The 18362-nt window shown below is 45.3% G+C and overlaps 1 protein-coding gene across 2 annotated transcripts in view; it reads left to right on the top strand.

Annotated features, from left to right (window-relative positions):
- Positions 1-18362, top strand: part of LOC147706079 (serine/threonine-protein phosphatase 4 regulatory subunit 1-like) — a 342243-nt gene that overhangs the window by 289250 nt on the left and 34631 nt on the right. For both annotated transcript variants that reach the window (XM_086932523.1, XM_086932522.1), the window contains one exon: positions 1310-1399. In XM_086932523.1, the coding sequence (XP_086788649.1) occupies positions 1310-1399 (90 nt within the window). The remainder of the gene's footprint in view (positions 1-1309; positions 1400-18362) is intronic.

Here is an 18362-nt window from a genome sequence, read left to right as displayed (position 1 = left end):
CTGCACCCACCTTTCTTTCCAAGGTTGCTGACAAATATTTGGGAAATATTGGGACATGTCTTACTCCATCATGAACAGGACAGGATAAAATGTACATTGTGTAGAAGGAAATCTGCCAAGAAACTGATGCCCGTAAGAAACTTGCTGGGCTGGGACAGAGAACGCTTGACTTTCTTAAGAATTTGGCAACATATTTCCATGTAAGAGTACTAAAAAGGCACAACAGCTCATTGTTGTTAATATCATATTTGCCAGTTCCAGCATTTTAAATGCTTACCAGTTCCTGGCTGCCTCCGCTACAAGTGAGCGACCTCTGCTGCACACTGCGCCACCTAGGAGATGGTAACATGACACCTAATTAACAAATAGTAATCAGCACGATGAAAGGCGCACAGACAGGGGAGCAAGAGTAAAGCGCGTGCGGCCATGCTAATTGAAAACAGATGGCCCCTGCGCGCGCTGCTCGCTCCCGCAAGGTGGTTGCCACCACAAGCCCTCATGCTTGAAAAGAGCAGATCGATTTCTAAAGGTCATCTCCTAGAGCAGCTCATGGGCTGCTCTAAGGCTCGACCTAAAAAGCAGTGTGCTTATATCATTGTCTATACCGTATTCTGATTGCTGTTTTGCCTTGAAAAGTGTACACTGTGTGAAGTAGTATATTCTTATTCTGCTTTTGGTGCATTTGCTTGTCTTGTGCTTTGTAGTGTCTCACTGATGTATGCTAGCTACTGTCTTTGAAGCCGAGCCTCAAAATGTGGCACTGGTGCCAGACCCTCCAACAGAAGTTATAATTGGAGGCAGTTAACTGGATCACATACTGCAGTTTTTTTGTGGGTGTAGAAATGCATGAGCACCAGTAAAGAGGAGATTCACTCTATTTTCATGAAGGCTGAAATTGATGCTGCCAAAGAATGTTGGAATATAAAACTTACTTTATATTTAGAATTCTCTCAATGAACTGCTGCAACTATGCATGGATATTCAGGTCGCTTGACAGGAGATGATCTGTGAGTAAATTGACTACTTCGTTCCATCTTCTGGTGTTCGAATTGAGGCAAACATTATTTCCTTCATTGCAGATTATTGGCTGTACCCAACAATCGCACACTGTCTTTAGGGAGCCAGGTCTTGGCCTAAATTCTCCCAACATACTTAAACCTGCCCTTTAATTTTACTTGTACCGGTTTTAATCTGGCTGCACTAGAGATGTCAAAAAGTATCAATCTGCTGCTGCACCTTTATGGAGGTTGACAAAATATTTACCCAAGTGTTGTGCATTGTTTTAGATTTTTTTGTTTTTGTTTTACAGGACTCCCAAGAGGAAATGATTACAGCAAATGAATCAATGCTAGAAGACAGCACAGACTTGTTATTTGAAGATGAGAAATCTAAACTACAGGTACTACTACATATTACTTTGATCACACAAGTTAATCTCTAAGGGAGACGAATGCTTCCAATTACAACATCAGAAAAGTTTAGTCTCAAAACTCCAAAAACTCTTAATAAATGAGTTTGCCCAAGACATTTTGAGTGCACTCCATACCCTGTCCAGCGGTTGGACCTACTAGTATCCTTTTCCTTAGTCAAACGTGAAGCTGTTCCTCAGATAATTGAGAATGCGGCTTTCTTTGATCATTCAAGCTATAGTGTACTCTTCTGTAATATGGCAGGTTTGTGTAACAAAGTAGTTAACCTAGACTGGTTCACTTTTGTTTCTAAGCTTTACATCTTATGTGCACAGGAGACCTGGCAGTCGACACTTTCCATGTAAGTGGATTCAGAACTTTCCTCCAACCAGCGCTGTTAGAGCTAAAGGCGGCTGGTGTATTTGTTTCCAACATTTTGCCACTTTCCGAAATAATTGTCTGGTCTACATCAAATTTTAACCAGATAATATTGTTGGAACTTTTGCAAAAATATAATGGTGTTCTTAATTATTACAACATCCCTGACTCTGGGGAAGTTTTGACTGTATAAAATGTTGTGTCTCTACAGCAGAGAGGGTCAAAGGAATACATAATAGTATGGGGTGGTGATTTTAATATTCATCCTTGCCCCCACCCTCTGAAAGGGAATGCGGTATGATGGACATTTGATGTGCCGATCAAACACGTTATGCACTCAGAATATGGCAACAAGGTAAACAAGGTGATATATGTACATGGCCTCGCTTACGCTAATGACATATGTTGTGGCTCCCTTCGAATTGCAATTTCAGTGTTAGGGGCACCCACGTGGCAATTGAATATATTCTTTCATCTCTTACCGCACAGCGCTTTCTCACCAATTTTACTACGCATTGGAACGCCCTTAGTGATCATTATCCTCGGAGTGTGCATTTTAACTTTATTTCTTGGTTGAAACATGCACCCATGGATAAAGTATGTGCATGGAACATCGAAGTAGCTTCTAGCAGTGGTCTTTCCTTACACTGGTCGAAGGTCAACTCGACTGACTTTTTAAGTAAACTGTTTGACAAGTTTAGGTATGGCTTTGATAACTACTTGGATGAGACAGCCAATCCTACAATTGTTTTGTGTGCTTTCGTAAACATCTCTACAGGGATTAAAGATCTCTTTCGAGATGAGAACCCTCCAAGTAAACCTCCGAAGCAAGGGTGGTTTGATTCACATTGTTCCAAGGTGCATCCAAATCTTAAAGCCGCCCTTCATTAAACTCCTAGGTGGATGTATGACGTTAGAACGCATACTTTTACAAAGCAACATCCATTACAACGCATTCCATTACAACGAATTTTAAAAAACTACCTTTACAACGCATTCCATTACAACGCATACTACCTTTACAACGCATGCCATTACAACGCATACCATTACATTGCATGTATGGTAAGTATTGGATAGTGTAGGGGTAAAAATTACTATTCTAACTCCAGGGGGGTGCAACAGTAGGGTAAGTGTTGGATAGTGTAAGGGTACAAATTACTATTCTAACTCCAGAGGGTGCAACAGTAGGGTAAGTGTTGGATAGTGTAGGGGTAAAAATTACTATTCTAACTCCAGGGGGTGCAACAGTAGGGTAAGCGTTGGATAGTGTAAGGGTACTTGGCGTTGTAATGACATGCGTTGTAATGACATGCGTTGTAATGACATGCGTTGTAGTGACATGCGTTGTAGTGACATGCGTTGTAGTGACATGCGTTGTAGTGTCATGCGTTGTAGTGTCATGCGTTGTAATGGATGAATTGTAATGGCATGCGTTGTAATGGATGTTGCGTTGTAAAAGTTTTGTTGTAATGGTAGTGCGTTGTAAAGGTTGTTTCCCCTCCTAGGTGTACCAGTGAGGTGCAGATGGGTAGGAAGGAATATAGACTAGCCTTAAAGCAAAGGAAGCATGCCTTAAATGCAGAGTCCTGGGAGGCCCTTATTGCGGCTAGTTCAGCCAGTGATTTCCCACCCTTCTGGCTCGTAAATTCGGCCTTCTTGAAAGACGAGGAGGTCCCATGATTGGAAGTAACTATCACCGAAGCGGAGTGGGTGGCACACTTCTCTAAAATTTACCTCAATCCTATTCTGCAGCTGCCGCAGCAGGTGGCCTCCCTATGAACTCTCAGGGTGGAACCATCAACTAACCGGAGGTTCTCCCTTGATGAAGTTAACAGGGCTCTCATGCACAGTAAAGGCGGTAAGGCTCCCGGCTCACATGAAATTCTGGTTTACCTGTATAAAGAGAATGTTTGGTCATGGGGGCCTATTTGAACCATTGTGCTTAGAGCATGCTGTAGTCTGGTGCCTTTGAATACCTAGCTGGATTCTTTAATTCTCCCTATTTACAAAAAGGTGATCGTGATAATCCTTCATGCTACTGACCGATCCCCTTACTTGACTCCCTGGTTAAGGTCATCAGCAGGATTATACTGGACAGGTTGGAGGAGTGGGATGAAAACAGAGATGCTGTCAGACACTCAATATGGTTTCCGCAGGGTCATAGTGATGATTGAGCAGTGTTTTAAATTTGAATTTGTTATTGGGAAAGAAAGGACATCTGTTCCTGGCATTTCAGTTTGACTGCGTCATCCACTCTAAATTGCTGTCTATTTTAGAGGACCTAGGAGTAGATCCCACTATAATTGTGTTCTTACAGGACCTGTACTTAGGCAGTGGAGCTAGAGTGTCTTAGGGACTAAAGAGTGAATGCAAGTTGTCGTTTACTGAGGAGAGGGGTGAGACATGGATGTCCACTTGCCCCCTTCTTGTTTACCCTATACATCAACAATCTTGGTAATGTGTTGGTTGAGGGATGCAGGCAACTCCCCCACCTCGAACAACATCCACTTCCATCCTTCCTCTACACTGTCGATGCCATCCTTATGGCCCGTAACCCCATGGGCCTTCAGCGCTTACTGATCTCTTTTACAGGACATGGAATTAATAACCAATTTGACTAAAACCTTTGTAATGAAGTGCGAAAAAGGCCATGTGGAATATGGAGATCTATTTGTTAATAGCACAAAGCGGAGTTTTACCCCTTCATTTAACTATCTGACGGTTATGCTTTCAAAGAGTAGGTCATGGAAGGATGCAATTAATGCAAGGAAGCTAACTTTTTTTTTTTTTTTACATCAAATGCTGCATTGTGTAATTTTGCACACAAGCCTGGTAATAAATCGATTCATTAAATGTTAACTATATACAAGTGTGTTTCCACACCATTGTATGGGGTGGATCTTTGGGGATTTTGGAATACTGTTAATTTAAAACTGTGGATAATTTTTTTTTTTTTAGAACCCTATCAGCAGTTCCCCAGAGTTGTCTGTCCCAAGTTTGTCACTCAGAATTGGGGATGCTGTTTTTAGTTGATTTCGCTCACACACGTTGCATTCTGTTGCGACTTAACCCCTTCGATGCTGATGACGAGCTCAGCTCGTCATCAGCCACGGGTGACGTGTGCGGATGACGAGCTGAGCTCGTCCTGTATCGCGGTTATTTGAAAACAGCCGCACAGTGCAAAAATAACCGCAGCAGCGATGCGGTTAAAGTGTGGACCAGTGCTGACACCAAAGGTGATCAGGAATTGCCTCAAATCGACTGCATCTTTGCAAATTCCTTGGCTAAAAAATGTGAAACAAATTTGCTATGATTTGGGGCACGTGGAATTTTTGGAGTGCCCGGAAACATTGTACTCTGTGTCAGAAAAAGATTTATACAAAGCGTGTTTCACTGTGTGAGGAAGCTAGGCTCACATATGAATTTACTTAACTAAGTGTTCTTAAGAACAAATTGTCACTGGTCACCTTTTCCTTGCAACCGTACCCAAGGTATGCTTATAACACCCAAAACAATTTGGTCTTCACCCGCTTTAGATACTTTTAACCTATTAGTTACCTTCCGAAATCGGAATGATTGGTTAAAAATCTTTCGAAATACGCATGTGACAACACTTCATCTCAAAGCACCTTACATACTTTTGTTAGGACTTAAGGAAATGCTATTTTTTACAGATTTTCTGCAACCTTGATTTTAAAAATGTCGTTCTACTCTCTTGTACTTGTAAACCTTACAGTCTCTGTAAAATTGTACATAAGTAACTTGCAACAGAATAACAAATTGACAGTCTTGAAAAAAATTGATTTTATGCAATGATTTCAAGATGGCAATTGTTACTGTTGACTATTTTCTATGTGTACTTTTATGATTTCTGATAATCTAATAAAGTAGATTTTTTTTTAGTGCACGGTTTTGAAAATATCTCACAATAAAGAACGTTACCTGTAAAAAAATAAGATGGTTACATTATCAAAAGGTGATTTGTAGCATAACATCAATTCCAAGCCAAGTAAAAAATTCCTTAAAGTTATTCAGTGACCCACAGAGTATGGAAATCATTCCTTTTTATGAAATCTACTGGGTTTTTTCCCACAACAATTTGTGAATATTTCTAGCACCACTGTCTTCCATTGAGTCTCATTCTGTCATGAATTTTGTTCAGCGCCACGAAAAGGAGCTCCTACTTTGAGGTGTAGGAAACGTGCTCTTTATATAGTGGACCAAAACGAGGTACACTGTATAATGAGTCCAACCAAACCCAATTTGTTTTTCAGAGGCACAAATGACATCCCAAATGCTCTACTTTTGTAGTAGAGAGGGCCATCAGATTGGGGGTTCAAAATCAGGGCAGCTAGGCCACTCTGCGGTGCTGATGTCCGTCAAGGGCTCCTTTGTTTTGGATTCCTGACTGGACTCTCACAGACTCTGCTTGCTGCAAGGGTTACGATACCTCGAGTATTGGTACTGTGTGGCTCCAGTTGGTCCTGGTACCTATCATTCGGTGAGGGGGGGCAGATCTGACCTTCAGAAGCACAGGGCCCTCTTCCTGGGAGGCTGCTGATTCGGGCTGGCCAGGGAGTGGCAGCACAGTAAACTGGACTTTGCGTTTCGGGGCCTGTGGACTGCAGGGGAGTAGCTCCTCTACTCCAAGGGGATTGCTTGGCGATTTGAGAAAGCTTGCAGTCTCCTGGGGTTTTTTGAAGCTGGTCCGATGCAGAACGAGTTGCTAGGATTGGGCTTTGTCAAGAATTAGTGCAGCAGGCAGGGTGTTGTGCCAAAAGTCCATATATCTTCCGTACTCACTTTTTCTTACAGCTCTTGATATCCTTCTCTTCCGTCGAATCGGAGTTCCTGGTGTACTCAATTTAGTAGCATTACATGGAGTAACAGGTAGTTGCCAATGGACTACTTGCCTTTAGGGTGCCTACACCCTCTATATGACCGCTTCCTATGGGAAGTGGGGTTAACCCTGACCCAGAAAGCCTACTTCTGCCAAAACTTAGAATGGTGAAATTTTAAACATCATGTCCGCTTAAGCTAGCCCACCTTAGGAGTAGTTCTATCGTTAGAGGGGGCATGCCTCTTGACAGCAAATTTCCCTGCCTGTCCTGTTACCAAATTGGGCATGGGGTGGCATTTCCCCTGTCTGGGGAAGCCTTGGGTCACATATCTGAGGCAGCAGAGGCCTTTGAAGCCTCCTGCCTTGATATGCTGATCACTTTGCCATCCTGCTTAAAGGAAAGGACAACACCTCTGGCAAGAGCAGGAATTGTTCCTGCCTCCAAGAGCGTGGGATCTCACCTGCAGGGGATCAGAAACAGTCTGTTGCGGCAGGGTGATCTACACCAGTCCGCAAGCACACTAGTAGTTGGTAGGTTTCAGGGGGCACCTCTAAGGTGCCCTATGGGTGGATGTATTAACAAATGCATCACTGGAATCAGTGTGGTTTATCAATACGAGATGCATGATACCAAATTTCTCTACTTTCAGTGAGCCATCATGTAGATGGGGAACTCGTCTCTGGATCCTGGCAGCTCTGGCCTCTCTGGCTACACTAGATGCGGTAACAGGTCTTAAGCGACTCCAGTTTCCTTCCTTGGCTTATGTTGTCTTCATTTTGTTGTACCCTATGTCCCCAGTTGAGTTCAGACTGCACAGTATTTGATCCGTTTATATGTCACCCGTTGGTGAGACTCATCAGCTATGATATGCCTTGTCTTTTTTTTTTTTTTTTTTTATTGAAAGTTCACAGCAGCAAAATGTACATTAAAATCATCAGTATATATAAATATATCATCGTAAAATATAGACACAAATAAATACACTTGATAATATAATAAATACAATACAATATAGGCAGCATTGTCCGGTAGCAATGTTTGACAGGAGAGACAGAAATAAATAACAGGGTAAAAACCAGACATACCAAAACATTGACCATGACATCCCGCAATATAATCTATGGGGTCGCACATCTTGACTTCCTCCAACTGGCCACTGGTGCCCATACACGTAGACCCATTTCTCTGGATTTAATTCCTTTAAGGGCATAAAGTTCTGATTCGATATTGTGAATCCCTAACAACCTACACATCCACATTTGGAAGGTTGGAGGCTCCACATCCTTCCATACAGAAGCAACTAATATCCTGAGAACAGCTGTCGAAATAAAAACCAACGCCTCTATCTCTATACTCAGACCTAGCTTTGCATCGCAACCAAATATTAAAAGTGTAGGGGATAGGTCAATTTTAACATCTAGCAGCCCCTCTAAAAACTTTTCAATTTCATTTTTAATCGGTCCCAATTTTACACAGTTACAAAACATATGTAATATGTCTGCTGGCCCATTACCGCACCTAGGACAATTATGGTCTAGTCTCTTGCCCCATTTAAACAGTTTAGCTGGTGTATAATATAAGTCAAACATAGTCTTGAAATGCTGTGCTCTTAAATTTGATGATCTCAGAAATCTTTTGTCCAATGCCAGTGCTCTGTCAAGATCAATGTCAGGATCCTGCAGTTTGGAGGCCCAGCTCTCCTCCACCTTAATCAAATCATCGGGGAGGCTCTCCATAAGTATCCTGTACAAATCCTTAATTCTATGACCTCCGCCTTTCAAATAATCTAATAGAGCACATCCATTAGATATATTCAGACCCGGTCTTTTCGACTTAATGATATTAACCAGCTACATATACTTAAATTCTTGAACACCTTGCAATGAAAACCGTGTCCTCAGCAGTTCGAGAGGCCTGCAGACGTCTTTAATCATTACTTGGCCTAAAGAAGTGATCCCTTGTCTTTCCCAATATTTCCATGGGCCATCATCACTTAGATGCGGAAATAGATCTGAATTCCATAATAGGGTGTGCTGATTATACTTTGGGATGTCCTGATCTTTACAAATAGAAGACCATACCCCCCAAATATCACCCAGGATCTTATACCCCGATGCTTTAAAGAAACGTTTGTCGTGTTTCCTTGACAATATCCCGTGTACTCCCCCCCCCCCCCCCCAGTGCCAGGTGATAAATAGTGGGGATGACTCCCTGGCTATATCTGGTATCATCTGGGAAGAGAAGCACAGACATCCCTGTAAGGAGGCAGGCCCAGTTGTAGTACCTGAGATTGGGTATTCCCAGCCCCCCCTTTTCTTGGGGTAGGGACATGAGCCTATTAGATCTCCTAACCTTGCCATACTGCCATACAAAGTTCATGAATATAGACTCCATTTCCTTTATCAATGCATCTTCAATTTTGAAAGGGATAGACCTAAATTTATATAAAATTTTTGGGAAGATAGACATTTTGATGACATTGACCCTTCCTATAACTGATAAATGAAGTTTGTCTATTCTCCTTAAATCCTGTTTAATTTTGATCAATAGTGGCTCAAAATTGTCTTTGATGATATCCTTTGGCTGGGCATTAATTATGATACCTAAATAGACAACTGAGTCCAGATATCTATTATCCGTTTTATTTATATTGCTGGTGCATAATACCTGCGTTTTAGCTACATTAAGACGATATCCAGATAGTCTCCCAAATTCAGAAGTAATTCTAACAATTTCATTCAGGGCACTATCAGGATCCGTGGTCAAGATAGCGACATCGTCCGCATAGGCGAGTACTTTAGTCTGAAATCCATTGGTGACAGCTGGCTTAATTTTACTATTCATTAATAGATTTATTAGAGGATCTATATACAGAGCAAACAGGATGGGTGAGCACGGACACCCTTGTCGCGTGCCCCTTAATATATGGATCTTCCCCGACTGCTCACCCATAAGATGGATCCTTGCCGTTGGATTCGCATACATAGCGCAAATTGCCTGTAGGAATTTTGGGCCAAAACCTCTGTCTCTCATTACCCTCCACAGGAAGCTCCACCTGACACGGTCAAAGGCTTTTTCCGCGTCTAGAAGGATCATAGCGGCCCTCCCTCCATCAGCAGCATGTATATCAAATAATGTGATGGCTCTCCTTATGTGATCGGTCGTTCCTCTGCCTGGAATGAAACCATGCTGCCAGGGAAAAACCAGGGTCCCTATGATCCCGGCCAGCCGTGTCGCCATAATTTTAGCGTACAGTTTATTATAACTGTTTATTAGTGATATGGGCCTATATGAACCGGGGCTCTCTTTCGGTTTCCCCTTCTTATGGAAGACCACAATATTTGTTTCGGTCCAGGATTCCGGGATAGCCCCGGTATTGATAACCCCATTAAATAAATCCAATAGTAAGGGTGTTATTACTTCCCTTAAACATTTATATACTTCCAGAGGAATGGCGTCAGGTCCTGCCGCCTTGCCAGAAGCTAAATCCTGTAATGCCTCGGATAATTCATCTATAGTTATACTACATTCCAGTTTTTCTCTCTGACTAGAGGTAAGTTTGATACCCATTTCCGGCCAATTTATACCCGGATCATCATTTTCTGGCTCTTCTTTATAAAGCTCTTGATAAAATCTTCTAAAGACATCAAGGATTTCATCTGACTTTTTATACATTTGATCTCCTTCCTTTATTTCAGTGGATGTATTAACAAATGCATCACTGGAATCAGTGTGGTTTATCAATACGAGATGCATGATACCAAATTTCTCTACTTTCAGTGAGCCATCATGTAGATGGGGAACTCATCTCTGGATCCTGGCAGCTCTGGCCTCTCTGGCTACACTAGATGCGGTAACAGGTCTTAAGCGACTCCAGTTTCCTTCCTTGGCTTATGTTGTCCTCATTTTGTTGTACCCTATGTCCCCAGTTGAGTTCAGACTGCACAGTATTTGATCCGTTTATATGTCACCCGTTGGTGAGACTCATCAGCTATGATATGCCTTGTCTAGGGGTATTGACCCATGACTTTATATGATTGCCTTGAACTTACTCGCCTGTTATTCTTTTTCTTTTGCTATTAAGCACTGCACATTATGATGTTGGCCATCACCTTTCTATTTTCTTAAGTTTCTGCTATATGAGCACTGCTCTGATCGTATCTTTTGAAAATTAGGAACAATTTTAATAAAAAGATTTAAACAAAAATGTAGCTGGGGAACTTGTAAACACCAGTGTCCAGCATATGTTCTTAAAATGGATTCCTTGTTATCTTGTAACCAATAACCAATCAGACTTGGATATCATAGGGGCATATCTGCTCATTCAGATATATCCACACATGCAGTGTAGGGCACCCTGCCTTGGGGATGTAAGGCATGCTCTAGGGGTGACTTACCTGTACTGCATGCAGTGTCGCAGGTATGGCACACAGGAGGTGTGCCATGTCTTTTCTTTTCTCTGGACCAAGGCACGCAGCCTGCTATGGCAGTTTGCATGTTTGAGCTCAGGGCTCCCTTAGGGTGGCACAATACATGCCACTGCCCTTAGGTATCTACTTTAGACTCCTACCCTAGGTACCAGGGGCACTATTCACTAGGGAATAACAAGGGGTGCTAAAGGTATTGACGATTGGGGGAACAAAATATACAGTTTTAGGGAAACATCTGGCACCTGGGACCTGGATGGCAGGAATCCAGTGCACTTCTGTCAAAATTTACACCAGGCAAAAAGTGGAGGTGACCATGTCTACACGCATTGGCATAGCCAATAGGTCTTGCTTTTGGGACCTTATAAGTATTTAGGTATGTAGCACAATATCCTTGGTGCAACAACATCAATTGCTTGTTTATTTTTTTGTCTTTGAGTGACTTGTGATATCTCTGGTCTGCCATGATTGTGGGCCGTCCAGTGCTTTCTTGTGGAGAAATGAGCAGAGGTTGAAGCCCTTGGGCAGTGTGGTTTGCACTGGCCCAGTCAAGGAGGTGAGTAGTAGGGAATCGGGATGAGAGGAATCAGTCCAGACATCAATCTGGAGTCACAACCTTACCATAACTATCCTCCCCGATAACAGCGTGATCCTAGTAGTGGCCTGTATGGGAGAAACCCCTCTCACACCGTGCAGAGTGCTAGCTTGCCAGGATGATTGAAAGATGCAGTAATAGGCACTGTACACAGAACGCTGAAAGTTAAGCACTGTTTGTCAAGATTATGGCGCCAGCTGAAAGATTCAGGTCTCAGTTGTAGATGTTAGGGTGTAAACAGTACTGCAGTGTTAAAGCTAAATAATAATTGCGTCCATATATTCCTGAAGAACCAGGTCAGTAGCCAGGCATTCAAATATGTTAAAATACTCATGCAGAGACAGGTCAGAAGGCAGTTGGAACCACTGGCTTAGAGAGCAAAGCAGGAGGAGAGGCCAGATGGTGCCAGGTAGGGATCCCAAACTCAGACTTGGTCTCATTCAATGAGTTATGGCAGCCCTCACAGTTTATAATTTATTAGTATGGCAAGCTGACACCATTTTGATGCAGGATCAATAGATAGCGATATTAGAGAGGACAGCCATCCAGGTTGGGGTTGGAGCGTTACTGGCGGTAATGGTGATGGTTAGGGCAGCGCTAAGATACCGGTGGAGACTGAGAAGCAGGGGCTGCGAAGGGCACTCCCTGGATCACCCTGCAGATGCAGATCAGCGTGCACGTTCTTTAGGCTTGGGGGAGAAGGAGATTCTTACCGGGTAGGCACAATATCAGTGGTCAACCTAGGGCCGTGGCGTCATTTAGAATGCCTGCTGTAGGTCTTGTGTGAGATTTCTTTACTTTTGCTATAATCGCGGCACCTGGGCTTTACTTTTACCGTTAAAAGTAAAGCACGGGTGTCGCGATTAGCATGAAGCGGGCGAGGAGGGAGTGGAAGAAGGGAGGGGTAGGGGAGGGATTCAAGCGTGCGCTGAAAGAAGCCAAATGGCAGCTGCGCACATCGCGCGCTCGTGCGTGTAATAGCAAGCTGGTGGCCGGCAAAGTAGCCCTTTTAAAAGCAGCTACTAAATGTCTCGCCAAACAGCACATGCGCTGGCTCAGGCTAGACCTAATAAGGGGCACTTTAGTACACAACTCCTCCCCAAATGAAAAATAAGGAGACTAACCTTTCCCAAGAGAGTAGTCTTCAGCGTCTAAATGGAAAAACCTGGAAAGACCATCTGCATTGCCATGGTCAGTCCCAGGTCTGTGCTCCACTCAAGTCCATACCCTGTTAAGAGATGGACTACCTCAGCAATTTGTCTTTTCACCTTTCATCTGCATTAGCCATCTGAGAGGCCTGTGATCATTTTGGACAAGGAAGTGAGTGCGAAACAGGTATGGCCTCAACCTCTTAAGGGACCAAACCACAGCAATGGTGCTCAAACACTTTTCTCTGTATAGTAACCTCCTGCTAATGAAAGCCACAGGCTGGCTACGGTCATCATCATTGATCTGGGAAAGGATAGCGCCAATCCATGTTCATAGGCATCTGTCTGCACTATGAACTGCTTGGAATAATCTGGAGCTTTAAAAAAGGGTGATGAGCACATTGCTTCTTTCAGGGTATCAAGGCCTTTTGACAGCTCACAGTCCAGTTTATCATCTTTGGCATCTTCTTGGAAGTAGGTTCTGTGAGGGGTGCCACAATGGTACCATGCCCTTTCACAAACTGACCATAGTACCCAGTACAGCCATGGAATGCTCTGACTTGGGTTTGGGATTGTTGAAGCTTCCCTGTCCAGAATTATATGGATCTTGGGCTGTAAAGGTTGAACTTGGTCTCCACCTACAAGGTGTCCCAAGTATACAGCTGTGCCCTGCTCTATCAGGCATTTGCTTCCCTTGATAGTAAGGCCTGCAGCGAGCAAAGCTTTCAAGACCTACCCAAGGTGGATCAGGTGATCCTATTAAGTGGAACTATAGACAGCAATATTGTTGAGATACGCTGCACTAAAAGTTTATAATCCAGCAATGACTCAATTCACCAGCCTCTGGAAGGTGGCAGGGGACTCTTGAACCCAAAGGGCATAACAGTGAACTTACAGTGCCCATCTGGGGTGGGGAACTCAGATTTCTCTTTTGCTCCTTGGGTCAGACCAATCTGCCAGTACACTGATGTCGCATCAAAGGTACTGAGATATTTGGCTGCCTCCAACCTGTCCATTAGCTCATTAGCTCTAGGAATTGAGTGTGCATCTGTGTTGGTTACTGCATTGAAACCTACATAAAACCTCAGACCTGCTTTTCCATCTGTGTTAGTTCCTGCATTGAAACCTACATAAAACCTCAGCTCTGTTTTTCTATCCTTCGAATGAGGCTTGGGGTCTATCACAACTGGGCTTGCTTTGGAGCTCTCAGGGTGTTCAATGATTCCCAAATCCAGCATCTTGCTGACTTCAGCGCTGATGCTCTCCTTAACTTGATCAGACTGTCTATATATTTTGTTTTTGACAGGGGTATTGTCTCCAGTGTCCACATCATGGGTACACCAGGTAATCTGACCAGTGTTTCGGGAGAAGATCTCAGCCTACTGCTCCAGGACTTGCCTGCAGTCAGCGGGCAGAGAGGGTGTGTAAGAAGCTGGCTCTGTATTTACTATACTAGTAAGGTATAGTGTGCACAGAGTCCAGTGGATCCCCAGAGGTATGGCAGAGGCTTAAGTAGATAATACCTTACTCACTTTTGTGGTAGTGTGGTTGAGCAGCCAGTCTTATCAGAGGGTAGTGTTAAGCATTTGTTGAATGCACTCAGGCAAGAAATTATGCCACACACACTCAAAGACTGAATCACGACCAATTGTTTGAATAAAAAGTTGTTACTTTATGTTCAGTACTAGAACCAAGATTTACTCAGTAGCAGGTAAGTGATACTTTAAATACTATACTTTTCAAGATACAATGTGTAAAGGTTTTGTAGTAGCATACAAATTGCTGTGCAGTCAAGAAAATGGGTTGTAAGCTCTTCAGAATACTTCTAATTACTTTTTAGTTACTTTCCAGTTACTTATCTACATCTGAAAGAGACACGTTATTGATAGATTCCTTACCTTAGAATATCCCCAGGCGTCAGACTGGATCGGGAAAGTTTTGCTTAGCAGTACCCCTGCGTGTCAGTAGGGGGTGTCCTGCGGCTCAGCGTCCATCACTGGCATCGTGAACGCCGGGTTGACGCCACGAAGAGTACTTAGGCGCCACCCATGCGTGCTGACGTCCGTTCTTTCTTTTTCCGCACCAGCAAGCGCAGATCCGGATTGAGCACGTACCTTAGTCACTTTTCTACTACGATTTTGAGACTTTTGTCTCCCCCTTTTTTCTCCAGGTGCACGTAGGGATGCCCGGCTTTAAGTCTTGTGGGGCCTGTCTCCGTAGTATGTTGGTGGAGGACACCCACGATGTTTGCCTCTACTGCCTGGAGACAGACCACGACCGTCGAGCCATGGACCCCAAGGCCTTGCAGGAGCAGCGTAGGAAATTGCTGGAGGTCCAGCATTAGTCACGCCGCCCCTCCAGGTCTAGCGACCGTTCCCGGGACCACTCACTTGACCGAAGCCATCGCTCCTCGGGCTCCAAGTCTTCGCCTTTGAATTCCGGTAAGCGACACCATAAAAAGAAGTCGAAGAAGCGCGTTCGCTCTCCAACGTTCCCCCATCGCTCCTCGGAGGGGGACGGGCTCCGCCACTGCAGCTCCTCTGGAGCCTGGGAGTCCCGCGGTCTACCTGCCATACCCGCGTCCGTCGGCGACTCCCGAACAGGTGCAAGAGTTTCTTGCTGCCATGGACCGCCGTTTTAGGCCCTGGGCTCCAGCCGGCGTGCCTTTGGGCCCCGCGGTCCCGTGTCCAGATCCTGCTGGCCCGGCGGCTCCGCCACCAGCGCCACAGGATCCTGTGCCGCTGGCTCCAGCCTCGGCGCCACGAGGTGCAGCGCTGCCGGCTCTGGTCCCATCCTCGGCTCCAACCCCAGCACCGCACTGGGTGCCGTTTATCCCACCTCTGCCCAGGTTCCACAACCATTTTGTTCCGGCCTGGGATCCGCATTGGGAAGCGGGTCCTGTCCGGCGCCGTTCGGCCCTTCTCTGGCTCCGCCGCCGCGACTGGCTCCCTCTACGCCTTTGGCAGACGACGACTGGGATGGGTCCGAGGACCCTCTTGCCTGGCAATGTGAGTCCGAGCAAGATTGGGTGGACGACCTGGAAGATGCAGGCGAACTCTGTGTTTCTTCTGACCCGGGGTTTGCCTCTCCTCCGCCTACTATGGAGTTGGGTGCTTCCTACACCATGGTGCTCCGCCGGGCTGCGGAGGCTCTTAATCTCGACCTCCCTAGAGTGGCCCTCAAAAGAAACCTCCTTACAGAGGTGCTTCAGACGGTGTCTACATCGTCTGAGCCGCTGCTTCCTTTCAATGAGGCCCTTACCTGTTCATTCAGGCCTCGGCGTCGCAGAGTGCCTTTCCCACAGCTCCGCCGGATAAGGACTCTAAAAGGCTGGAACAATTTGGTAAGAAGTTATTCTCCTCTGCCAGCTTAAGGCTGCGGTCAGTTTACACCGCCTGCTTGTTGGGCTGTTACTCCCACGCAGTGTGGGATTCCGTTGCTCAGGTCTTGTCTCAGTGTTCTGAGGAGGTCCAGGCTGTCCTTTCCCTGTGATTACTGAAGGTAAGGATGCGGCTAAATTTGCCATCATGTGTGGTTTGGACACAGCTGATTCGTTGGGCAGGGCAATTTCCACGACCGTGGTGTTGCGGCGCCACACCTGGATGCGTTTGACTGGATTCTCGCCCGATGTCCAGAGCTCGCTCATGGACATGCCCTTTGATGGCTACCGCCTCTTTGGAGATAAGGCAGACAGTGCACTGGAGCACTTTAAGGACTCACGAGCTTCGGCCAAGTCCTTGGGTCTTTCTACGAAAAACCCTGCCACTCCTGGGTTTCGTTCCTTTCGTGGCCAGGGCAGAGGCACCCAGGCAGGCTCTTCCAGCAAGCCTGTGCAGAACCAGCCTCAGCGCGGCCGCAGCGTGGCTTCTGCAGGAGCGGGTCTGGGAACCAGCTTACGGGTCAGTCCACCTCTACCCCCCTGTTTCCACCTCCAAGCCTTCCTAATCCGAGCTTAAGGGAGCACCCCACGCCGGTAGGTGGCAGTGTCCGCCACCAGCCCCACCACTGGTGCGAAATTACACACAAGTTCCCTCTTGTGCCGTTTATCATGCCTCAGTGGGACTTGGACCTTGTCTTGACGTTTCTGATGTGCGCTCCCTTTGAGCCCCTTCATAACAATCCTTTAAGTCTTCTCATTCTTAAGACCGCTTTCCTGGTAGCTGTCAACTCTGCCAGAAGAGTGAGTGAGCTCCAAACTCTTTCTTCTAAACCTCCTTTCCTTTCTATTCATCTGGACAAGGTTTTTTTGAGGATCCATCCTTCTTTCTTGCCAAAGGTTGTCAGGCCCTTCCACATCGGGCAGACCATCACTTTGCCCACCTTCTTTCCGCATCCTTCCACAGAGGAAGAGAGGCTCCATTGTCTGGACCCAAAACGTGCGCTCGCATTCTATCAGCAGCGTACACAGCAGTTCCGGGTGGATGATCAGTTCTTTGTTGGCTACGTGGGCGCCAAAAAAGGTCAGGCGGTGCACAAACGGACCATCTCCCGGTGGGTTGTTCTGTGCATTAAAGCATATTACTCAGCCAAGAAGGAACCTCCTGTGGGACTCCGTGTCCATTCGACCAGGGCTACTGCAGCCACTACTGCCTTGGGACGTGGCGTTCACTTGCAGGACATTTGTCAGACAGCTACGTGGGCCTCGCTGCATACGTTTACCAAGCACTACTGCCTTGACAGTCCGGTCTGGAGAGACTGCTTCTTTGGCGGTTCTGTGCTCCGTGACTTTCTGGTGTAATCTTGTTTGCAGGCCTACCCTCGGGGTTGGTATTGCTGGGGTATCCATTCTAAGGTAACATGTCTCTTTCAGATGCACAAGTTACCACTTGTTACTTGTTACTTGTTACTACTTGTGTGACGATATATCTGTAAGAGACATTATTTAGTGATAGATTCCTTACCGCCCCACCCATCCTCCCCGTTCTGCAAACTGATTACTAGGGTTAAGGTCATCCCTTTTAGGGCCCTAGTTTTATGCACCAATGGTCATTATCTTGCATGGCTCTGCTTTCCTGGCTCGGAAAGTCGTGTACAGAACTGACGTCAGCGCTCATGGGTGGTGCTTAAGTACTCTCCGTGACGTCATCTCGGCGCACACAACGCCAGCGACGGACACGGAGCAGCAGGACGCCACCTACTGACGCGCAGGGATACTGCTAAGCAAAACTTTCCGGATTCAGTCTGACGCCTGGGGATATTCTAAGGTAAGGAATCTATCACAAACTAATATCTCTTACGGATATATCGTTTCACAAATAGTAACTTGTGCTTTTGCACAAAACAAACTAATTATACAGTTTGGGCACTGTAGTACATTAGCAAGCGGGTTAACTCTTTTGAAGACACTAAGTTACTTTTGTTGCAGTACAAAACAGGTTGAACACTTAAAACATTTTTCAGAGACAAACCACCATACAATCCTTTGGAGAACAACAAATTGTTAGGTTTTCAGGTGAGTAAACGGTTTTGGTAACTGAGTTTTGGGGGGTAGAACCAAGGTTCAGTTAATTACTTGAGGTGCACCACCAGTGGCACTGGGGTGTGCGGTTGCAGAGTTCAAG

Source organism: Lissotriton vulgaris, chromosome 7 (assembly GCF_964263255.1).
Source record: "Lissotriton vulgaris chromosome 7, aLisVul1.2, whole genome shotgun sequence".
Lineage (NCBI taxonomy): Eukaryota > Metazoa > Chordata > Amphibia > Caudata > Salamandridae > Lissotriton > Lissotriton vulgaris.
This window is presented reverse-complemented; position numbering and strand designations above follow the sequence as displayed.